Source organism: Nesoenas mayeri, assembly GCF_963082525.1.
Source record: "Nesoenas mayeri genome assembly, chromosome: 1".
Taxonomy (NCBI): Eukaryota; Metazoa; Chordata; class Aves; order Columbiformes; family Columbidae; genus Nesoenas; species Nesoenas mayeri.
This window is the reverse complement of record NC_137541.1, coordinates 88,974,025-88,999,887: the sequence shown is the minus strand read 5'-3', so window position 1 is coordinate 88,999,887 and position 25,863 is coordinate 88,974,025. Positions and strand designations below refer to the sequence as shown.

At 36.9% G+C, this 25,863-nt stretch overlaps 1 protein-coding gene across 2 annotated transcripts in view; it reads left to right on the top strand.

Annotated features, from left to right (window-relative positions):
- The window catches only part of STXBP5L (syntaxin binding protein 5L), a gene marked incomplete at both ends in the record, with an annotated part of 197,112 nt that overhangs the window by 53,763 nt on the left and 117,486 nt on the right, over positions 1-25,863 (top strand). For both annotated transcript variants that reach the window (XM_080354706.1, XM_080354705.1), the window contains 2 exons: positions 21,735-21,816; positions 23,896-23,996. In XM_080354706.1, coding sequence (XP_080210832.1) covers positions 21,735-21,816; positions 23,896-23,996 — 183 coding nt within the window. The remainder of the gene's footprint in view (positions 1-21,734; positions 21,817-23,895; positions 23,997-25,863) is intronic.

The following is a 25,863-nucleotide window of genomic DNA, read 5'->3' as shown; positions in this document are numbered from 1 at the left end:
TAAATGTTCCATGGTCTTCATTTGCGCTCTACAAAAGAATAAATTTCACTGTGACTGAGGCAATGCCTTTACCTGTTGAGCAGACATTCACTATGTGCAGCAGTGACAGCAGTGAATGAGTTGAGTTTGGTTTGCTTACCTGAAGATTTTTTCCAGTCTGGATGGCTTTTGGTTTTGTTTTCTAGAACTGTAGACCATGCATCTTCCAAACATCCATGAGAAAATGAAATGGGGAGATGTGGAGTCTTGGGCCCACTGACCGGTTTGGAGGTGCAAGTTAACATATGAAGTCTCAGCATGTCAGTTCTGTTTATATGTGGGGAGTCATGGTGCATGACAGCATGTCCGACCAAACAGGACCAGAAAGTTGGGAGTGTGCAGTCAGGGCTCTAATCTTGGCAGATGTATATGGCCTTATGGCTGAAGAACAGAGCGTGCAGGTGCTGTGGTACAACCAATGGCTAGAGAAATTAAAGGTGGTCTCAGTGTAGTATCTTTCACAGTTAAATGGAGATTTTTGGTATATATCTCATAAAGAAAGGAAGTATTGTGTATTTATTTTATAATGCTATATTCTTCAGATTGGAAACTGATGTCCAGACCAGACACTAATGTCCTTAAATGGGAAAGCTATTTTCATTAACAACTCAAAGATATCTGTGTAGTTCATGGATTTTAAATATTTTCAAAAAACAGTTTATGTTTCTTTAGAATACTATTTTAACTCTTCTGAAAAGATGAATCCCTCCGACACATTAGTACATGGTTTTTGGAGCTGGGTTAAGAAAGGGTCATGGTCAGCAGACTTCTCTCAGACTTTAGCCTAGAGCTGTGGAAAGATACTACAAATCGACTACTTTGTAGTTAGCAGGGCAAATATCTTCAGGGAAGCTAAGCCTAAGATGAAACTAGACTATTTTCTGATGCATTTCTCATTTTCTTACTTTGTTCTCTGGCCTGAATACTCTTATTTTCCTCCTCTCTCTACTGCAGTCTCTCCATTTCCCACTTAGGGATCCATGAGAGTTTTCCCACAGTGTAAGAACAACTTCTGTTTAATTATCACTTTTTAATTCTGAAGAAAAAAGCATAGTGAACTATTTTACTGAAACTCTGAAATGAAAAGGAATTACAAGTTTATAGTGAGATAAATTATAGCCTTTCCTATTATCATAACTAGTATTTATTAAATTACAGAACTGCATTAATATTTTCTGTGATTATATAAATTACAAGATAACCCACATTTTAAAGTACAAATAGCAATAGTAACAACCATGTAAAATTTATAACTAATGAACTTATTACTGTAGACCAAACTATAAAAGATCACAACTGATATGTAGCAATAAACAACCACTGTATTTTCCTTTCCAAATCTTTTAGTAAAATAGTCTTGAATGTCAAAATATTGCTGGTTCTACTACCTGGGTTATGTAACTTACTTTGTATAGATTTCATGTGTCTGACCTTGTTTCACAGATTTTGAGTACCTCACAGATACCTCAAAGGTAATGAGAGTTCAGCCTTTCATAGGAATCTGGCCACAGATCATGTCACCAAAAACTGGAGGTTGTGACATATATACCTATTATAAACATATATGTGTATGTATGTATTTTATTTATATGTGTATATATATATATAAAAGCTCTGATGAGCAAGTGTTCTGCACATAGAATAAGACAGATGGCTTGATAGACTGGAAGTTGTATGAATGTAAGGACCATTCAAATTAAATAGTAATCTGTATGATCTGATGAAATAACTTGTTTTACCTCTAGATATGTTGTTTGTGAAGAATAGAAGATGACTTTCTGAAAAAAAATAATGCAGTTGAAAACGAATCTCTAAAATATGGAGGTCGGGAAAAAAAATCTTTTTTAGTAATATAACTGAGTGTTTTTCGAGGATAAATATATTTAGTCAATCTGACTCTTTCTAACTCTATGAAGTAAAATAAAAGTATCAAACCAGTATGTTAACAATATATAGCATGTTTTTAACATATTTATATGTCCCAAATATTGTAGTGATGGAACTATGTACAGCTGTCTGCAGAGTTTTAATACATTACTTTTTATTAAAGCCAGCCAAAAATAATAAATTGCTATGTGGCTGATACATTTTTAAAAATAACTTATTAATCATGGGAGTAGTGCAATACCATACAAATATCATGTGACAACAAAAACAACTGCTGGAAAGACATTGCCGTAACATAACTGAAAATATAAAAAAATATCCCACATACCTCTTCAAGTTTTCTCCAGATCTCAAGTCACAGAATTATGAATTATCCAAGAAGTCCCGTATGCATTTTGGGTAACTGTAAACTATGCAGTCCCTCATAGCTCTCCTTTCTCATGGGAGCATGGTAATCATTGACAAGTGTGCCAAGAACAGTGTAGGTGAGTTCTGTTCCCCATATCACTTCTATTAATGTCAGCTTCTTTTCAGTGTGCAAAATGCGCTGAGACCCCATACAGGTTCAAAAGAAACAGGCTCATGAAGACTTAGTCTGTATGAGCAGGTCAGAATTTGGAGAAGGTCTTTTTGTCATGGAACTTTTGCATCTCTTTTATAGCCTCATGTGGAAAGGATTGACGGATTGACTGACTGTCGGCAACACAGCAATAGGTTGTAGCAATGTGCAGGTCACCTAGCTGTGCTAGGAGGGAGAGTGCACAGGGACCTCCAGTACTTGGAACTGTACTGTTCCCGTACTATTCAGCTGAATTTTAGAGCGTTGTTGGAGCACAGTTCAACAGAGGCCTCTCAGAGTAAAGCCACAGTTCCACAGCCTTTTAGTTAGTTGGCTTGTCTCCCCCAGCAGAACGCTGTAGTTTGCTTGCTCTTTTGATTCTGTTGCACCAGCAATGTCTTAGAGACATCTTTTTTTCCCTAAGCCAACAGATGTAATTATCGCAGATGGCATCACTTTCGCCTGCTTGGTTGTGTTTCGGAAAATGGTTGTATTGGACAGCTGAAGGAGACGTCTTCCATTTACCTTGTGGTGGTTCCATCTATATTCCTTGCTGGCTGGATCCCTGGGGCAAAGATTGTGTCCCTGGTGTGTCCTCCCAGCCAGGGAAGTTTCCAGCTGTGGGGAGAAGAGTAGGGAGTGAGACACAGCATTCCTTGAAGCTTGATCCACAGTCAGCTCTGGTGGATGACAAAGAAGAGATCTTTTCGAGGTGCCAAAGAGGGACTGTATAGGGTTAATGTGCCAATTCGCAGGTGTACAGTGCAGAGGTTTCTTCTTTTTAACTTATATTTGGAGCTACCTCACTCCCAATGGGCCTGAGTTTTCTTCCTTCTAGTTTTGGTTTGTGCCCTGAGAAGAGGTAACGTCAGGAATTCTGAGCTCTTGGGGACCTATGGAGGTCGTCTGCTTGGGAGGAAAGGAGTGGGAGGTTCTTCTGTAATGTGTGATCACAGTGGGGCTGAGGAGCAGTGTTTCTCCTGTGTTGAGGATGGGAAATTTGAAGGAAGAAGAGAGGCAAGACTACATTGTGTCCTCTCTCTCCACTCTGGGGAAATGTCTGAAGCAGTGCTTTGTGCTTTCCACAAACATAAGCCTTTCTTTTCTGCAGTCTTACAGTAGCTTTGCATGATTTAATAGATCTTCTCTTTCTGCTCAGTGGATACCTCTTTCTGTTCCCTTATCTTCTTGCTAAAGGCAAATGCGGCCTGGAGGACTGGAAGAACTCCTCTTTCTTATCTTTCAGGATTATAAAATTGTCTTCAGGTTTGTCCTGAGTTCCCGACAGTTTCAGGCTTTTATACAAATCAGTCTCTTAGCCTCACAGTATTTGTCACCAAGCAGAGACTTCTCAGGTTGTGTCCATTTCTGCTTCAGTGACCTTTTTATTGTGTACACCTGGAACAGATTCTGGATCAGATTGTGTGTCAGACATCAGCACATGGAGAGCTAATTTAAGTGTGAAGTGGCAAGCTTTCCTACCTGTGTAATTTCAAATGTGTTTTTTTAGAAGTTACTCCAAGGCCTAGTTACTGAAAAAAGTGGTCTGTCTTGATCACCACACTCTTAAAAAACAATCAGCCAATTGAAATGGGTACTTTAAAAATGTTTTTCAGCCTCTTCTGAATGCTGTGTTTGGAGTTGCCAACAATCAAATGGGATTAACTTGCAGAGTACATACATGCCTTCATGCTATATAAGGAGTGAGGATAACTGGAGTGACTACAGAAAATACTCTAATTTCTAAGGCAGATCTTGTATGCTGTTGCTTACCTGACATAATCCATGTTATTTTTCACCCACTTGAAATTTTCGTCAGATTCTTCTTTAATAATATAGGTTATATAGTTAGGGAATCAAAAGGATTTTTGTCTGAACTCCAAGAAACTACTTCCCTGTTATCCTATATGTCATCTTCCTTTGTTAGTGAAAGCAAGGTAATTAGCAGCACTAGGTGAGAACTCTGTGTCTAATGAAAAATCAATCACCGTTGTTAATGGTTACTAATGTCTCCTTGAAAAATCAGGGTGTTGTGCTTGGAAGATATTTATGATTAATGTATAGAAAATTTGTTAATTTTAAAAGGTTTAAGTGCTTTCTTTGAAAGAAAAAGATTTTTATGTAGTTCTCGAATTATAAAATAATAATTGTGGGTTTTGTCTGTTTCTTTCTCAGTACTAAGAAAAAAAAAGGGAACTTCAAAACTAAAATCACATTCATGAACTACATAAAGATTAACTCTCAAAATGAGAAGTGCTATTGGAGTTGAGGAAAACATTCCTCAACTTCTTCATGGTGCTTGACAACACTAGAAGGCAAAAAATATTTTCAAAGAATCACAGAATGCTTGGATTGGAAGGGACCTCTGGAGATCATCTAGTCCAACCCACCTCCTAAAGCAGGTTCACCCAGAGAAGATCACATAGGAATGTGTCCAAGTGGGTCTTGAATGTCTCCAGAGAAGGAGACTCCACAACCTCTGGGCAGCCTCTTCCAGGGATCTGGCACCCTCAAAGTAAAGAAGTTTCTCCTCATGTTCAGATGGAACCTCCTGTGCTTCAGCCTGTGCCTGTTGCCCCTCATCCTGTCACTGGGCACCACTGAAAGGAGTCTGGTCCCATCCTCTTGACACCCACCCTTGAGATATTCATAAGCATTGATGAGATCCCCTCTCAGCCTTCTCTTCTCCAGGCTGAACAAACCCAGCTCTCTCAGTCTCTCCTTATAAGAGGAGACCTCTCCTCTCCTCCAGATCCCTAATCATCCTTGTAGTTCTCCACCGGACTCCCTCCAGCGATTCCTTGTCCTTCTTAAACTGGGGAGCACAGAACTGGACTTATTATTTAACTCATTAATTTTCGTTAATGAGTTTTCAGAATAGCCAGGCTTTATTGGTTGAATACAATACCTTGAATGATATCATCGAACACTTTAGTAATCTGAGTAATTCTATAGATAATGAGCATACTCTGAGAACCTGCTCTAAGACTGGGTAAATGTTTTTCATTACTTTCAGCCTGGAGATGATACTGGAATTCTTCTCTAGTTAGAAGTCCAGTTTTGAGTATGATAGAAGTCTTAACAGCTGAGATGACTGCCATTTTGAGCCACAGAGTGCACAAGAATAGTCTGTAATTTAGGAAGGTCTATCTGTCTTTTAAAGCACCTGTTGTTTTAGAAGCCAGGGCAGGAGAGAGGAGAAAGAGACAGAAAAACAATTAACATTGAGAAATCTGTTACTTGGGCAGAAATGTTACCAAAGTAACCTAAAAATTTATCTGGCAGGGTCTCTCTCCCTGCTGCACAGCAGCAGAGACATTGATTATACTAACTAGATGCAGACCATTACTTTTCTGGCAGCCTTCCTGGTCAGGAAGCACACAAGTCTGATTATAGGTGGCAGCGCAAAGCATCCCAGAAGCCCCAGTACTTTTGTGAGTAGCAGCAGCTGTGGTTTACAAACTGAAGACTTTATACCTGCCATACCACATCACAGCCCAGTCTAATCCTTACCTAAAAAGAAGGTGCAAAGAGAAATAGTTTGTATTTACTTTTTATGATCTAGGGCATACTCATTCCCCCTGGACTTAATGATGACAATATTGGGAGATCTCTCTTAAGTGGCTGCAGAAAAAGGCCAGTAGATCAGTTCATCTGCACAGACAAGGCTGTCTTCTCATGAAGCAGGTGGTAATTTAGATAAGGATAAAATCAATAAATTTATTTCCCGTTAAGACACAGAATACATGCCTCATTTTCTTCAGAAGTGAATGCATGATATACCTCTTAATTTATGATACTGTACCTTAATGTAAGGGTTATTATTTAGGTAACTGGTTAATTGCATTCCCAACATGAATGTGTTAGTGGTACTGAAATTTAACAGTTGACTGCTACATTACTAGTTTAACTCTGCACTGGTGGTTGAGCTATTTCTTGTAATGGAGATAGAAATTACCAGTCTGTGAAATCTAGATAAGGGCTATGTAACCAGGAGGCAGTGCTTATTAGGGAACCTTTAATTGTTTTCTCACTTTTGCTTGCCCTGTCTTTTTGGTTTTGTGAATGTGAAAGACAACTGCCAGAAATCTTGATAGATTTACAGGAGAGATACAAAAATGGTTTGGCTGGAAGAAGTATGCTATAATGAGAGACCTGGGGATCTCAGACTGATTTAGTTTATTAAAAAGAAGACTGAATGATGTTTTCACTGCTTTGTACATGCCTTTTCACAGGAGTAAAGTGGCTACTTAAATGGTTTTCTAAGCTTACAGAGAAATGTATTAGTGGCTTGAAATTAAAGTCTGACAAATTGCCTTAATATTTTTAGCAATATGTGTAGTTAGTCTTTGAAGTTATTTACCAAGGAAAGTCAGAGGGTCTTCATTTATTGAAATCTTAAACTTTATTGCTTTTCTGGAAGACAGGCTTCTGTTAGACAAACAGTATTGCATTCATTGAGGCAATACAAGAAGTCAGCCTGGATATTTTCATGCTCCAAAAACCAAGAAAATTTGCTTTTTCTCTATTAGCTATCAGAGAATTTTAGTTCTAAAAATTTGATATCAGGCAGAGTAACTTTTTTTTAGTAATTTGTCTAGTGTGATTTTTTTTTCTTCTTCTTGCAGTTTGTTCTAATGCTAATCCAGCAGTTCTAATATTATTTGTAAAACTGGAGCTGGAAAGCTCTTCTGAGAGCTAATGATGAAAGGATGTTATAGTGCTTTGGTTAGACAATCAATAACTGACCACTTGTACCTTTTGTAATAACATGCTGTGTTACATAATGCTCTGAAATAAATTCAGCACTAGAAAAAGTGAGAGAATCTTGGCAAATTAAGTAAAACCTGGTTCAAGTTTCATGATCTGTCTTGCAAAAGAAAATGTCAAAACGTAACTAAATTCATGCAGGACACTTTGACATGCAGGGCACCTTGGTGCAGAACTTATTTGTGGTATTTGACTTAAACAGGGCTTACCACAAAGGAGCAGCTGCCCTGATTTATGTTTTGCCACCTGTATTTCTGCCAGGCCTTTGCTAGAAAACATTTACAGTACCTTTGCTCTTCACCATTTCCTTCATCTGAATAATTTCTTATCTGCAGAGCAGTGACACCAGGGTCCAACTGTGGCACCTGCATGTGCTAGAGGAACAGTGTTGCTGGGGATATCTTTGTGGGACAAATATGGGCAGCATCTGAGTGGTTTGTATCCAAAGAAAATGTTTGGTCCAGGAAGCAGGGTTTTAAGAACATTGCAATAGAGCGCACTAAAGCCGATGTCACTGTGCTGGGCTGTTAGGTAAAGCAGGATGCATAACAGGTTGGTCATGGGAAAGCATGGATATCTTGAAGTTAACAGAAATTTAGGGTACTAGCTGTATTGCTTAAAAACAATCCCTTCCCAAAACCACAAGGAACAACAACAAAGCCTTTCCCCATCAATCTCTAAGTACCAAAAGCTCTTTTCCTCTTTCAGCCACTGTAGACTATAGTAGTAATGGGGCAGATTAGCCAAAACAGAGGAAATACAAAATTGAGCATTGTAAATCAATTTCTTATCACATTTTTCTTTCTGGATCCTATTCATTAACAAACATACGTGGCAGGAAAAGAACGTGCCATGTGTATATTCAATGAATCGAAGTGCTTGTACTTTTGAGATGAAACAAAATCACTGTAGCAGTTGGAGCCAGCGGGTAGATTGTATGTACCCTCTTTGCAGAGTTTTAATTTGGAAGAAATTAAAGAAAATTACAAGTATTTACTTTCATGAGGCAGTAAAGGAAAAGAATAGCTTGAATTGTAACCCTTGATTCTAACGTGCTATGGATTGTTGGCGCAAAAATGAATCCTAAAACTGGTAGACTACCTTTTCTGTTGTCTGCAGAGTAAGGTCAGCTTTTAATTTTGAGATTTAATGTTTTGCTGATTTGCAGAATAAAAAGTATTAAATATATAGCATATATTTGAGTTATTAGGTAGATAAACCATCCAGATACTTTAACTGCTATTTGATAAATATTGCTGAATATATTATTTTGTGATGTCAGAGGGACTACTTAATTTTAATACTATCACTATCATTTTACACTACCATTAATAAGTCTGCCAGATGATTGGTGTGCAATGAATATGAATGCTGAAGATTAGAACAGGCTCTGGGAAGTACAAATGTCTGTGTATTGGATTTAAAATCTGCTTTGGTGTGCAAGCCTTAATTAAAAAAATAATCATAATTTTGTTATGGGATCATAGAAATAATATTGAGTGACCAATGTCATCCAACTCTTTGTAATAAGGGAAACACAGATCTTAGTCCCAGGAAAAAATCTGGTTTGGTAGATTTACAGTTCTCTTATTCTTAACAGGATCAGCATGGGAAATGTTTGTTTATAGGCTGGACCCAGGGCCCCTGCCCAAGAGATGATTGTTTTAAAACAAACACAATTGAAATCAAGCCACAAGAACAACAGGCCACTGAGTTGGATAGCAAAGGTCTGGTTTAGGAATTAACCTCTTTTATGTGTATAGAGCTGAACTCATTGGCAAATCCAACTGTAGAAAAGAATGTTTCACTGCGGAATACAACAGCAGAGGACTTTTTGTGAGGTTTTCATGTTCTTGTGGAAAAGTGAATATGGATATTGAATGTACATATTGTACATAAATCCTAGCTTACCTTGCAGGAAATTACCTGCCGTAGACACCTGTCAGGTTCAAGTTCTGATTCCTGTGTTTGGCAGAGGGGAGGAGGGAGACCTAATAGGAATAAACATTTGCTTTTAAACATAGTTTTACATCATCCCTTTCAGAGGCATTTTCTTTTACTTACTAATCAGTTTTTCATGCTACAAATTAGAATTATGATGTAAAATATGTAAACTATGTAACTTTATCCATGATATGGCCTTACATTTTTATCACATACTAGGGTGTGAGTATACCTCATCTTTAAGAGAGATCCATCAGGAAATCTGGACAAGAAAGCCTCCAAGCATTATCCGTAGCTGTGAGTACATCTTGTCAGTGCTGCTTCTAATACAGCAGCATTCTCAAAAGACCTTCCTGTACAGCCCCTGCTCTATATATACAGATATTGGCATTTCCTTGTACAAACCCAAACTCTGAATCTGTTTATCTACCCTTTGAAGATTCTGAGTCCTTCCAAAGTATAAAACTCACAGCCTGAGAAGTCCGTGTTGAGGAGAACTGAGGCTTTTATTTTTGTTTAGGGTTTTCTTTTTATTTTTTTTTTTTCATCTGGAATATGTGTGAAAGTTCTACTGCCATTCCTTAATTTTTAAATACTTTTTGCATTACAAAGTTTTGATTGTCCTATGCTGAGTCAGTGACTTTCTGGTAGGAATTATCCCATTTCTCTGCCTCTTGCAAGCACTGATTAGCTATATCCTTCCTTCCTTTCTGTCTTCATATTTCACCCCCTTTTAAACATTTCTCTCTATCCCAGTGTGTTTGTGAGTGTGCTTGTTTTTTCCAGTCTGATTAAGTTTTTTGTGCGGATTTAGCAAATATCTTATGGTCCTGTCCCACAAAAGCCTCTCTAATAAATATGTATTCCTTTAGAAAGTTGATAACCTCTTAAGCTTCAAATATTGGAAATCTCCTGCTCATTTTGATAAGTCAAGCCACAGGGCAGGGGGTGACAACTGAAAGCAGGCAGTCTAATTTCCAAATTCAGAATCACTCCAATGTTTTCCTGCACAGACATCCTAAGCAATGTGATGCTTATGTGCATCAAAGTGGACATAAATACCTCTCTTCCCCTAGACTTTGCTCCACATCAACCTTTTGTATTTATATTATTTTATCTACCTTAAAATTAATCTAGATGCTAGTTTTTTATGCTGCATTTGAAACAACAGTGCTAGGAAAAAATAAAACATATTTTTTCCACTTAGATTAGTAAATTTCCATTAGTAAAAAAGCAATTCAGGAAGGTAGAGGTACAGAAAGAGATTCTGTGCAGAGGTGTTCTTTATATTTTAATATGCTTTTGAAGTCTTTAAGGCAATATAGGATTAAAGAAATGTGATTTTTGTGATAATAATTTGTGGGATGAAATAAAACTAGATGTAGCTTTTATGTTACTTAGTGTTCAGTAAAGCTTGTTAGGGATTAACAAAATGAAAACTAACAGCACACCTCCATGTTTAACCTCCCAAAGAAGATTTCTGTTTTGACTTCACATTAGTGAGAGTCAAAGCCTTTTACTAGTCAGTGGTCACCCTTCCTCATCCTCCCTACAGCTTATATACTAAAACTTCATTATGGCTATGTGAGTAATGTCTCCAACTTCTGAAAATCAACATGGGGAGAAGCTCACCCAATTGATGTATGTACACTGTCAAGCTGGATTTATCCCTGTTTTGCTCCAGGTTTCTCTTTCATTTTGCTTGCTACATGTATGACAGTTTGCTCTTATGATTCTGTTTAGACTGTAAAAGCTGTCTCTTCCTAAATGAAACCTAGCTTAATACTTAAAATTAATATGGGGACTTCTTGCTTCCTCTGCCCAGCCTGTTTCCCTGCAGGCTTCCTCCCTCGCATCACACTGCAGAAACACAATTAGATGGTCTTAAGGCATTTTTCTCATTGTCTTGAAACAAGCCCGGGGCCCTGGTGATGTTGCATATTGTGCTATGCCAGATCTGCAGCTGTTACTGCATATCTATGTCTTGAAGCAGATAAAACCTTCAGATCTTGCCAAAGATTATAGCAGTGGGAAAACAGGGCTGGACTGATACTCATTCAGCCTCAACAGCCTCCGCTGCTTCTCTTCATCTATGGGTAGGGATTTGGACTATTGGATGCCACCACCCCCACTAGCACCAGCTCGCTGCCAGTTATCTGGCAGAGCCTCAGCACGAGAGAAACATTTCAGCTATGGCAGTGTGTCGGTTCTCTCAAATTCTGCAAAGAATAATCCCTTGGAGGGGGGCAGAGCTCTCAGTCTTTTTAATTTGGATTGCCAAGGAAGTGTAGAACTACTTTTGATCCCTTCTGATTCTTGTCCAACAAAATCTAGAATTGGGTTATTCTGAAATAATACCGTATTAGTATGGTAAGTTCTGAAACAGTGTCCTGCTTCACTGAAACATGCAGACTTTCAGTAATTGGCATGGAAAAACTGAGATCCTGAGGGACTTCTACTACATCGTGTTTTATTCCCAGAAGTAGTCTTTTCTTAAAATGTAAATGTTCTTCAGTAGTTATTCAGTATTCACAACTATGCTTTCAAACCTTTACTCATGTTTTAGCCCATGTTATCTAATGGGATTATAAATTTTAATTCAAATAAAACATAAATGCTTAATTCAGCTGGCACCAAACATTAACATAGTTAGTATAATACAATCTACAAGTGTGTGCTTAAAGTGGCAAAATCATAGTTTGTACTCATTTACACCAGAAGGGCTTCCTGAAATACATTTTAAACAGGTGCTGGTTACCTATTTCATGTAGATTGAATGGAAGGGCTGATGAACTGTGGTCTATAGTGTATTTTATTTCAGAATCTGAAAAATTATGTGTCCCGGGAGGATTATAAGAGTAATGAAATGTAGATAACATTTAAGCTGTATCTTGTTCTAGAAAAAGAGTAATGTCTCTTCCATGTAATTTGTTGCTGAAAACTTTTATTAGAAAAACATGACTTTTACAAGAATAGAACACAAAACTATTTAAGATTGACTGCCTGATATCTGGAATGCCTTTTAACATAGGCACATTTATAGTATCATTTATATTGAACCAAACCTAAGAAAAACCCCATCAGATAGTTCATTGAAATTTTGTCAAACTCTGAATTATTTTTTTCAAGTCTTTTTTTTTTTATTATTATTATATTAATTCAAGCTTGAGGAGCCTCATTTCCCATTTTGAATTCTGTTAAAAGCATGTGAGTTCCTGTGTGTTTTACACACCTATTCTTGCTTAACAAACGAAATTCTAGGTTAACATCTTTCCTTATTAAATGTTGAAAATAAGTATATTGATTCACAAAAGTGCTGAGTATATAGCTTGACTGAAATTTATAGAAATGTCATTTGTCTGTTTTTTTCTGGGGCAGGAATGAAATTACTGCCTTGTTTAAAATATTGAACTTCCTTTTAATACATTTTTGAATGTGAAGTATTTCCTGTCTTGTACCAGAGACCTCCTGGAATCATCCAATACTAAACAGATGATAATAGAGCTGATGCAGCTGATGAATTTGAGGAATTGCTCATAAACTGACTAACAAGCTGTGAGCAGTTTCCTGCAGTTAAATAAAATTATCTAATATTTCAGGCAGCACTGCTCTACCTAAAAAGAATGTGGTTTATGACCTCAGCATTTGTATTATCTTGGCAGTAAGATAAACACTGAAATGTCTGAATGAAAGTCTTCTGAAGTAAGTATTTCTTTTGGCATATTGATGTTATTGAACACATTCCTTGCAACAATGGAAACATTCAAACAGTCAAGTGAAGGAACCTCAAAACCACTCACAAAGCCTCAGTCAAAATCAGGTACCATCTTCTCAATGCATTAGTATGTGTGTATTAGTGCAATTTTTTCTGACTAAAGTGCCCTTGCACAATATTTCTCAGGATATACATACTCAGACCTCTCAGTTGAACAAAAATATTCTGTGATGTTATGCATGGAAATTTTCTGACGTATTACTGAATAAGACAAAATGTATCGTCACTGGGCATCATCAAACAGTCCACTTTTATTTCAGTGCTTCAGGATTATATTTGCACTGTATACCTTGCTGCTTATTTCAGTATAATCAGAAAACTTAACAGAATGGTGATTTAATTTGATCTATAAAGTCAAGTTCTTACAGTAAATATGTGAAGCAGAATACAACCTGTTATTGGACAATCAGCTCAATTTCATAACTGATTAAGTGTCTTGATAGCTAGTGGTCTGGAGATTCTCAGAGTCTAAATTTCTTAAAATTAGTTCTGGGATTTTTGGTCTTAGCAGGTTGATTAATTAGGTTCTGCACATAACTGTAAATCCAACTTTAAAAGAAAACAGTTTGATTATAGAAAGCATTTATTTTGTGCTTAAAGGACTTCCTTTTGAATGCCTTGTTGCTAAGATGCTAATTTTTCGGAGAAGTGTGGAATTATCTCACCGTTTCAGTAGAATTTTTTCATTGCTTGTTTCAGTTGTATGTTGATCTGTTGATAAGCCAAAGAAAAGTAGGTTTGGGCAGATCTTAGCATCTGATAAGGGTAAGATCCAGGACACTGATCGCAGGACTGAGCACAAAATGGCCCATGTTAAGTTGTCATTGGTGTGCTCATGATTGCTTTTGCTTTGACCAAATTGGGAGCAAGAGAACAGTGTGCAGAGCAGAGCTCATCTTAAAACTCCATAGCTGCTCAGGAAACACAGAACTGAAGCTGCTATGAAACTCATTGCTGTGAAATACCTGGCATGAGGAATTAGCCACGATTAATCAGGGCAACTGGTAATTATTCTAGCACCACTGAACAAAGCATCTTCTCTTCCCCGTGTCTGTATTAGCCAAAATAGATAGTGAAACACTTTCAGATAAGAAGGGAACATTATTTTATCACCTCTTCTTATCTCCTACAGACTACAGAATTGTCTATAAGAACTTCATCATTGTACTCCTAGTCCAGTGGTTGGGTCTGGAAGTAGCATTTGGGAAAACGTGCAGCCTTGTTTTAAAGATTTCCAGTAATTGGCTAATTCTTCTCTCTGTTTAAAACAGAAAGGGCAATGTGTGTTCTCAAGCTCTGTTGTGACGTGGAGGCAGGATTAATGTATTATTTTAGTTATAGAACTTTCCCATTGCATATACAGGAAGAATTAATATTTGGAAAAATGTCTTTTTATTTTTAGATACATTTAGTTTGACAGGTCTTTTGACCTATTTAATAAAAGACATTATGTGATCACTTTTCATTGTATCTTCTGTTGTCACCAGTTGTTCTTCATAACTGGCAGCTACAGCGAAAATCAGTGCCTCGTGATCACCATTACAAATTACTAAAAATTCAATGACCACCTAAAGGAATCTGTGCTGTAGGAAAATATAAGAAGTCTTAAGTTTTGATCTTATGTAGGGTTTATATAGATAATCTTCCAATTTTTTTGCATGAAGGGCACAAACTTATTAAAACCTTCTCTAAACCTGTTATCAACAAATTGGTAGCTTATACAAGCAGGAATAACACAAATACTAACACAACATTCACACTTAACTTTTAAATGCTGTGGGTTTTAGTATCAAATCATTGTAAATGGTTGCATTTGTTATTGGTAACTGCACGTGTAGTAACCTGCATGTGTTATGTGTATTCTGGGTGTACAAATATGCATGGAGCAAATACTATGTTAACTATTAATATCTGAAGGTTGAGGGAAAAAAAAAAAAGAAAAGAAAAGAAAAATGTCTGAGTTAAAGCTACCTGTATGACTTCTATTGTGAGAGAGGGTGTTAGACTACCATCTGTGTCCAGTGCATACAGATAGCTAGTAAATGGTACAGTTTGCATAGTCCTCTTAAAAGGCAGTAAATTGAATAAAATGCAGTTTTGCCATCATTTTTAAATCTAGTATCTCTATATGTTGTTGTGCACACCCTTGGTTATGTTAAAGTGCCTTTCTGGTTTTAGAAAATTCCAAAATACACAGCCCTCTCAATTGTTTTCTCAGTTTAGTTTTCCATAACCTCCAGTGTACATTAGGACAAGACTATTGTTCTCTACCAGCATATTCTATGTAGCTTTTCAACAGAAGTGTTTGTAAACAATCTTTACAGATATGCTTCTCCTCCTGTTTGGTATTTGCCCTGCCTTTGCCTAAACTTGTGTCTGCAGTTGTAAATTTCTCTGAAACTACAGCTCTTGTGGACAGAATCAATACACGCCTCACTCACTTCTATAGATCTCAGTTTTCACACATTGTTGCCTTTCTTGTTTTTATCTGTATGTGTCAGTGAGCTTGCTGAGGCTTATGACTACCTGAAAAAAGAAGAGGAAGCCCACTGTGAATGCAGACTCTTAATATTGTCTTTCACTACTGCAAGAAGTACAACCTCAAAGTACAGCGCTTTCAGGGTGGCTGCCTGGCCATGTAGAGCTTTTACAGACTAGTAGCTAAATGGCTTCTTTTTTAGAGATTAATTTAGAGCTAGTGGTTTCTGTTAATTATTATATATATATATGCATGTGTATATGTATAAAAATATATATGCACACACAAATGGAAATTGGAAATTATTGATATTCCAAGAATAGAATATGAAATTATACACCTGCACGTTATTTGCAAAACATTGGCTAGAGTAATTACCTTTGAGCATCTGCTTTTCACAAGTTGCATTTTAGGTTTAGGGTTGACTGAGTTCAGTCACGTTATTTGTATTCTGTTTCTGGAACAGGTGATTCCTAAAATGATCTTTGAAGGTAGTCTCACAAAGAGATGAAAATATATAGACTTAGGAGTGTTGGTAATGCTTGTGGTATCTATAGCTATTTTGGGAAACAAAAGAGCTTCTAACTCATAAAAATAAAAAGTTGTGAATAGTGTTGATGTGAATTTGCATTTTACTTCAATAAATGGTCATCTTTTTCATGGCATGTATTCAGCTATCCAGCTGTAGAGGCTAACCATTAAATATGAGCTATCTGTAAGTGCTTTAATCCGAAAGAAATCGAAGTTGCTGAAAGCAAATTTTTCAGCCTGCATATATATCATAATAGATATTTAACTCTTCTAGAGAATGACTCTTATGTAATTTGCATGCATGAACAGAGAAATCTATGTCAAGAAAAATAAACAAGACAAAGGTCATTGTAGACCAAAAGCTCACTCTCATTGGTGAAAAAAAAAAAAAAAGTATTAATAAATTACATCATGTTTAGCATCCTCAGAGAGCAGCCAAGCACAGCAGTGTTTCACCTTCTCATAGTGCAGGGGGAAAAAAGAAGAGCTCTTTATGTAAAATTTCTACAAATAGAAAGTTATTTAATTGAGCACAGAGAGGCATAATGTAATCCAAAAGCTTGAAACTGAAGCTAAATGTATTAATTCTACATATGGCATGACACTCTTGATAGTGAGGATAACTAAACATTGCACCAATATACTTCAGAAATAATGGATTCTCTGCTGTTTGAAATCTTTAAGATGAAATATCTCGTGGGAAGAGGAAAAAAATCTCAATTTCAAGCTCCTTTTAAGTACAAAACCTAGGACTGTGGCATTTATTTGTACGAGAATATGTACTCTCCTTAGCAGACAAAAAGTAGTGTATGTGAGACTTACAGAAATTCCACAAAGGAGCTGTAAGACTATGTGTTCCAGGAACTGAAAGTAGCTGTGTTCAGAACTACAAATCTAGGTGGTGAGGATGTTTTCATAATTGTCATCTCTTGATAAAATCCATCCTGTGACACAGATACAGCTGACTAACTTTCTAGTTGTTTTGGTTGGTTAGTGGTCTGGTTGAATCTTTTTACCACTCTATTACTTAATTATTTAGTTAAATACGGTGGTGCTTTTTAAGCTGATAAATCACTCAACTCAGTGGAGGAGGTCTTCTGCAAGAAAAAGCTGTCCTATATTCAAGTTACACACTGAATCAATTTTACAGTTGGTTTACATAATGGAGTAACACCAGCCCACAAGCATCTGCTCTTAGGGTGCTGCATATTCCTACTCAAACATGTACCAGTCAGTGTAGATCAGATGACAGGACTCCTTCAAGCAGCAATGCTACTTCTGCAGCACCCTACAATTCCCACATGTTTTAAAGAAGAGGCTCTAAATGGGGGTTGCCCATTTCTATGTGTGTCTTTTAATAAAAACCCATGGTTTCTGCTTATTATAACCCATTACTTCAGTGTTTATTTCTGTACATAGAATGATTCTAGTCATGGAAAAAGTTAGTTAAGTAGTCAAAAAAAATAGAGTTTTTTATTTACATCACTTGGTGTCATTTTCTTCTATGGAAGAGCTTTGGTTTTGAAAAAGGTGCCATATGTAATTTAACAGTTTTTACTTGACAGGCGCTATCTGTTAGCTGCTTGGCATGACTTGACAGGAGGTCTTTCATGATAGCATGTCTTCAGTTCCTCTGCCTTGCAAAGAGAAGTGAACAGACTGCAGTCTTCGTTATTGCAAAAAGATTTGATCTGAAAACACTTGCATCTGACACTACTAAAGAATCACCCATCTTAATGAAGAAAAAAATATCTTACACGTCTTACCTCTGGATGTTCAGGTCCTAAGAACTTAAATCCCTGCTGCAGGTAACAGTGGTCTCAACTCATTTCGGTTCTCAGCAAACACACAAGACTTTCAAGTCTTTGGATTCCATTAGTAATAACCTCTGAGAAGAATGATAGACATCAGATCTGTATGTATCATAGATTGAAAATGAGTCATGGAATAAGAAAGTTGTGGGATGCTTTGGAAAGTTTGGTCATAGATCATGCTTATGAGAAACTTTGCCCATTGATACCTCTCCTATGTAATTATTCATTCGCAGCTTTGGTTTCCAGTAAAACATATCCACATATGCATGTGCTATAACATCAGGCATTCAAGATGCAGTGAGTATGGATGTGGCATGATAATATCACACAAATACTAATTGTTCTTTATACAAGTGACCAAAAGGATTTGGAGAGAAAATCTGCATCAGGTTGTAATATTGGGAAATGGAGATTTTGTTTGACTTGTAACGGAATGGCCCAAGACATGACAGTGTAAATTATTTGTTAATATTGTATTATACTGTCATGGAAGATTGCATCTTGGAAGATGAATTTAAGTACTTAAAATTAGGCATCTTAACAACTGGTTTGTGGTTTTTTATTTTTTCCAAAATAATGCTAAGCTTTGGAGTAATAGAATGTTGAAATACTCTATGAAAACAAGACAATACAGAGCAAAATATCCTATTTCACACATATAGATCTTAAAACCAGGATTAAATGTTGTTTTTAGAACGAATATTTCTCTGTCAGAGTGTTATTACTGTCACACTTCTGCTGCTTGATGTACATAATTTTGATTCTACTTGTTTCACTCTGGATCTCAACAGACATCCAGACTTAGTTTTCATCTTTTTCCCTTTTATGAATTAATTAGGATAATCTGGCATGTCTGTGAAGTCCCCTGGGAGATCCAGCATTCTGATAAGAGAGAGAAGATAGTGACTGGCTTTTATCCTTGAAACCCATGATGTTTACTTTGAGGGATTCAGATCTATCTGTATTAGTCCTCCCTTTTAATATCTTCAGAGATATTCCACTCTCCTTGATAGCAGAGTCATTACTTAATGAAAAGGAAAAAAAAGTCAAACAATAAATTCAGTCTAAACCCCGTACTATAGCTGCTTCTGCTGTATGTCCTGGTAGAGTACACTGGTAAGAAAAGATGCGATGAGATCAGGTTGTATTCCTCCGTGCCTGGCAGCAAAGCACAGAATTTGCAAAAGATGGGCTGAAGTGCCAAGAAGATGTGCCAGGTCATCGTTACTCTTCAGCTCCTTCTGCTGGGAGGAACTCACTCACCACAGTTCCCAGAATGTTTGAAAACCACCATCAGTCAGTGATAATGCAGCTATTTAAGCATCGGTCCCTACTTCAGGGCAGTTGGCCAGCCTGAAGCAGGCAGCACAATTTCTCTCTTATTTTAGTAATTTGTGAAGTATTTCGGGGTAAACACTTAGGCAAATGAATGTGAATTATTGGAGAGTGTTTTGTTTGTTTGGGATATGCCAAATTAAATCATCTACTTTGTTAGGATGTTTCCTAGAAAATTGACTTGGCATTATACTGATGCTGAAGAGTGACAGCCACTTAGGGCAATTACTAGTGTAATTTTCATTAAGGACAATCATTAGCTAGTGCCATGTATTTATACTGGATATAAAGATCAAGATAAAGGGAAAACACCTATCTGTTAAAAATTCCACTGAGTTTGAAATCCCCAGTGGTTGGCTTGGTTGGTTTTGGCACTTGTCTTGTGTCCTCTCACAACAAGTAGCTGGGAACTGCATAGAGTGCTCCAGAGCAGTCATTCAAAATGGACCAAAGGACCGTCAACCCTTAAAATGTATCCTAGACTACCATATATCTTTATTGTCCATTTTAATTAGGTTGTTTAAATGATGCACAGTTTTTTATTATTCTGTTGGTTATGATTGTATTCAGGACTACAGTTTGGGAACAAATAGCAAAGTTAGGTTTTTTTCCTTGACCTTGCTGTCCTATAATGTGTTTTACACACAGCTTTCCATCTGTAAATGCCAGTACACTGACATCACTGTCAAAGGAGATGAATTCTTTTGTAAAACTCTATCTTCAGCTTACATATAGGGAAATGAAGGCACAGTGAAGAAAACATACATTCTTTTTTTTTTTTACTTAAGGTTATCCAGTAGACCAGTTGGCAATGTCAGGAGTAGAGCTCAGGTCTCTGAAGGTCAGTGGTTTCTATGAAACTACTTAACAATTGGAAAAGTAATAACTTATTATTTTACAGTATTAACCCTCAAATTTGCTAATCTATGGACTTTACTTTCCTGAGGAAAATTTTAGAATTGTTTACTGCAAGTCTGTTCACCTGTGTAAGGGGAAGTAGAGATTCTGACATTTCCCTGTAGTACAGGTGGGCACTGGACATTTTTGTTCAGGAGTTTAGAATACGCTAATATGATCACACATAAAAAGTAGATAGGGCTTTATGTTGTAAAATCTCATTTCTGGTCATAATCTTGATGTTTTGAATACGTATGGAGGTGTTTCACCTGTCTCATACAACATGCTTGACAATATATTTCATATTCATCTCTTCTGTTGTTTTACTTTTTGTCATCTCTGACTCGGGTGGGAAAGGCCATCATCTATGCTAGGTAGGTAGCAATTCAGAGTATAGAGAAAAAGACACAAAGAGAACACACAGTGTCACAGAGACACGCTGAAACTCAGTTTAGACAGGTGATAAGCTCCAGATTTTACTCCAACCAGAACTGTTTAACAGAATACCAACTAGAGACCGGGTTGTCTGAATTATTCAGCACTCTAACAACACTATAAAACACAGATTCAGATACTGATTAGGAAATTTATTACTACACAGCTGATTCAAACTCAAGGGAACCCACCACTATGTGCAAAATGCACATCTTCCCGCTCATATGAAGTGAGGACTCTCAAAGGTATGCAGAGGTTCACTTACCCATTTAGCCATGTGTCTCAGTCCTCAAGGAACAGCCCTTAGATGGCCTGTCTAAGGAGGAGAGTCTTCAACTGCACACCTGCTGCTCCAAGGAAAACCAACTCAAAGGGGGTCTCCAGTGGACTCCATTTATGCACTAGTTGAATCTGAGTTGTGATCACTTATGGTAGTTGTCCACGAAGGTCTCTCAACCAAGGCATTTAATTGGGCCCTGTCTGTTGACAAAGGGGCATGTGCATGACCATAGTGGTCCATCAGCCTAGAAGTTTCTGCTGTTTTCAGGGCTGGGGGAGAGGGGAGGTGGGATGCATCTGCTACACATAGAAAGCTACATTCATGATACATCTGGACAACAAGATATTGCAGCAAAGCAGTGTGTCAAAGTTGACTCCAGGTCAACTAGCTGAGTTGCTGAAAGCAGTGGTTGCACTCAGACTGATGATGGGACTAGGAAATGTTGTTCATAGCTAGACTTGGGTAACGCTGTATGGCACTGCATGGTACTTGTGTTGATGAGACAGCAATCATTGCATGTGAGTTTTTATGTAAGTGTGAAATGACTCACTCTAAAAAGCATTTGCTCAGATTTATAAAAGAAAGCCTGCTACAAAACTGCTTTACTGACCTTACTCCTAAAATACTAATTTTATGATATTTTAATAAGTACAAAAATCTGATACATGCCTGTGGTATATGAACATATAATGTGTAAAAAGACATTTAAGATGCATCCTGCTGAATTTTTGCATTAATTAATGTACTTTATTTCACAGGGGAAAAAACAGGCAAGAACAGATCACTCACAATTGCATGTTTCAGCCTGCTGATGTTGGTACTTTAATTAGAACAGTAGAAAGTCAGCATGAATTATTTTGTTTTAAAGAAATCAAGAAGAATGGAGGCTAATTAAAGGTTAATTAGAGTTTAATTGGTAGTTTGTTTGTTTTTTTCTCTTCTTCTGGTGGTAAAAGCAACGTTAGAATCCTTGACTTTGATGGCAACAGATTGGGCAGGCCTGGTGTTGATTGCTACTGCCAACATGAAAGTGGTGCTGCAGTCCTGCAGCTCCAGTTCTTAATCAATGAGGTAAGGACATATTTACTGAGATTCTTCTGTATAAAATTAGTTGAGTAAGTCAATTAGTGTATTGTAATTGAATGATATAATTTTTGACATTGACAAATTTTGCCAATGAGTAGGTGTTGTACATCCAGAGGATGTTCACCATACAGCCTTTTAGAAGACTGTTTCTGGGACTGTATGCAGGGAAAGACATTATCTTCATATAAATCAGTATAAAGTACTGGAAAAAAGAGAGTCGCTATATGAATGTGTGCAGGTAGATGTAAAATCCATTAAATTACTAAATATGTTGCACAGTCCTGTTTCAAATAGAAATTAATAAATGAGCTGAAACTTCTGTGGAAAGATATTGATAGTTATTGGCTGAAACCTCAATAGTTGTGGACATGCTACTACTTGAAGCAAGAAAAAGCAGCTGCAGGGGTCATCAATCAAACCAGCATGCTTAGTCTTTGTAAATTGTTTGTCAAAATCAAGTTTACACAACATGAAGAAAAAGTGATAGATTATAGCTCACTCTGTGCAGATCTCTGGAGATAGTAATAGGCAAGAAGACTTTCTGGAACATATAAATCTGTGGGTGGTGGTGTTTATTTTTCTAGAACCTCATAACTTTGCAAATTATTAGCTAGTCATAGTTGAGTTTTAATTCATTTTCTCCCATGATATAAGGAAGCACTTTTGCCAGTTTTGAGTTCTCGTTCTAAGCATGGAGGTCTTAGAGGTTCTCAAGCAAAGAGTTTTAGTTTTGTGGCTTTTTTAAACATGGGAAGTATTTTTATCAGCACCCATCTGGAGAAAGTACCTGAACTACAGAAACTGAGGAGGGAGAAATGAAACTTTACAAACAATCAGTCCAGTGGAATTATTTAGAGGAAGGCAGGGATGAAAACAGGGAGGCCAAGGTTTGATTCAGTGTTCTTTCTTTTCATTAGGTGACTAGCAGAACCCCTACTGCATAGAATTAATTTGATTTGTGTGGTGGAGATTTTGTCTGACGTTGGTCCAGACTCTTTGGGAGATGAGAATTAAAGCATGGATTACACTATATTAGAGACGTCTTGCCTTCATAAACTTTATTTGTGTATGTCAACATTGAAAAGAACAGTTGCTAGGATTAGGAAGAATTCCAAGATGCAGAAAGAGAAGTTTATTGGTCAGTCATAGTTGGTATGAACTGATCTTTCAATTACATCCTCTTCCTTCCTCAAAATAAAGATTGCCTTCTGCTTGGGCAATATCTAGTTCCATAGTAATACACATGGATAGATCCTTTTTACTAGACCTGATCTGAGGTATAAATGTACTAAACCACTGAAGCAGCAGGAGAGAGCTTCCTCTGCAGCCCCTATTTTCATGTTACCAGTGCTTCATGGTGAGGAGAAAGATAGTGAGAAGGAGGCAGAATAAGTTCACTTCAAGCTGTCCAGGCAGATAGAGGTCTGGACCTTGGAAGATGTCCATTTGGGGGTACCAGAAGGAGAAGAAGTCTTCAGAGTATTTCTGACCTGTGATAAAGGCTCGTTCCTTTTGTCTACATCTCTTAGTTCTTCCTAGGTCCTCTCCTCCTGCTACCTGTCCATACTTTCCTATCCGCATCTTCTTCTCACAGTTCTGGTTTTGAATTTCATGTTGTTGATATGACTACTAAGCAGTGCTTGGCACTGTCACTTGTGTGCGTATATGTGCACTAGTCCCTTTTTCCTTTAGTTTTATCCTTCATACTCACCTTTTTAAGTGAGCCTTGTCTGTCCTCCTTTTCATTAATCTCTGTGCTTATGTGGAAATACATCAGAGTCCGCATGTATAACCTTGGTACAAGGCTTTAATTTGAATTTTAAATTGATGGAGTATTAATTTAACTTTGACTGATCTTATCCTAATTTAAAATATTTATATTTACCAACTCAACTCAAAATTACTATTTTTTATGGCAGAATATGTATTTAATAGAAGAAAACAACTGTTTCTCATAAACTGTATTGTTTTCTATGGGTAGATCATTAACAGCGAGTATCACTTAAGAATAAGACAGAACCGCAGAAAAGTAATATGTTGTGCTCTATTTTGTGTCTGCTTCAGGGTGCTTTGGTCAGTGCAAGTGCAGATGATGCACTTCATTTGTGGAATCTCCGACAGAAACGACCAGCTATCCTACACTCTCTGAAATTTAACAGAGAAAGGTAAGACTATATGACACACAAAAAAAATCTCATTTAAAAAACCCCAAACTTACTTTCTGTATTTCTAATTACATGGGCTTATTAGTTTGCCTTTCTAAAGGGGCATATAGTTTTGCCTTGAAATTTTTTCTTCCATTGTTTGAGTCTTGTTTCCACAGAAAAAAAGCTTCACTTTCTGCAGCCTTCTCAGAACTAGAAAAAAACATCTCCTTTTGTCAAAATGTTTTTCATTTTACCTTCTGTTTGCATGAACTAGTGTGAACAGTAGTGCATTTGTTTTTGTACAAGACCAGATACAAACACTGTGATCCTTTAGGCTGATCTGGTGTTCAGTACTAGCCAGAGCACCTCAGCTGGCTGTATCAGGGAAATAATACTTTTTTCTACCTTGAAAGGGCTTTATTTTTGTAAAATACTGGAAGTTTAGCAAAAATAAATTGTTAATTTAGATAACTATGGTAAATGTCAAATGAATCAGAGACTGATTTACTAAATTTTACTTCATCAGAACCAGATTGTATAAATCTCTGGTGAAAATAGATTAAATGAGTGGTTGTAATTTTCATACTTAAATAAAAGCTGAACACTTTAATCTGTAGTCACCCGAGTAAACCCTGCTACAATATTATGGTGCTTGAATGTCAGACTTTTCTTAATAGTAAGAAAAAGTTCCATGTTTCTATTAAGGAATTAGGTCAGTAGTCAGAACGAGGTTCAGTGCATAGCTGCAGTGGTTGGCTTTTTGTGAGTCCTTGAGCTATACAGTTATTCTGTATTTCATCTTTGGGATGGATTTATTGAAATTTGAAAACATAAGTATAATACATAGTATAGTTTTGACTGGAAGTTTAAGTGATATTGTAATTCTCTGAGTATACACATTCAGTGTTTCTTGAGGTGCAGCAACTTCTTTTAGATATTTATATATTTGTTTCTGCAGTGGTGAAAGATATCATTTACTTTACCAGGGGTAGGAAGTAAACAGGCTCATCAAAGCTTTAGCTGCTACAAATCTGAAAATTATTATGGAAATAGACTTCTTCTTTGTTGTTTATTATTCGGATACATATTGTGTTTGCACTCAAATGTCACCAAGTTGCACATTTTGATGTGGGAAATACTGTGTGATAATATAAAAAATATACATCCTAATTTCAAAGACTTTATAACCTATAGGAAAAGTATATCAAGTGGTTTGAGATTGCATGAGGGAAAATGAAAAAGAAAAATTATATGTACATTTGATAGCTGTTTCTGGATAATAAGTTGTCCTTTTACATATGTTGAAATATTTGAATCTTCGTATTCTTACCAGGTAGGTACCTTATTCACAATTTGTCCGTGATAAATCTAAATATTGTAGATGTTACTCCAGTACATCCTGGTCTTGCCTTCCCAGTGAACAACCCTCCATACAACCTAAGAAATCAAAAAGCAAAATATTTAACTCAGCTACTAGAACTAGACACTGGCTCTATCTGCTACAAAGAACATTAGGATTAATCTAAACCACTGTAAACCGTGATAGGCCTTAATTTTTTTTAATATAGTCAGAGCAGATTTCAGCAAGTATAGCTTTAAATGTATAGCCGTTTACATAGTTTTCCTGTTTGAAATTAGTGCAATTGGGATAGGAAAAAACAGCTAGTATTACACTGTGAAATCCAGATCCTTAGGCCTGTGTGCATTAGTTTCACATACAAACACAGTTCATCTCCTGTTATTCTGAAGCTGAGCTGTTTCATTGTGTTGGCTCACATGGCAGATAGCCCTCCTGATTTTCTTCTTTTAGCCAGTGCTGACTGGCGTGTTTCGAGTGAGCTGACAGCACTACAACAGCTTATCCACAGACTGACACTCAACCTGC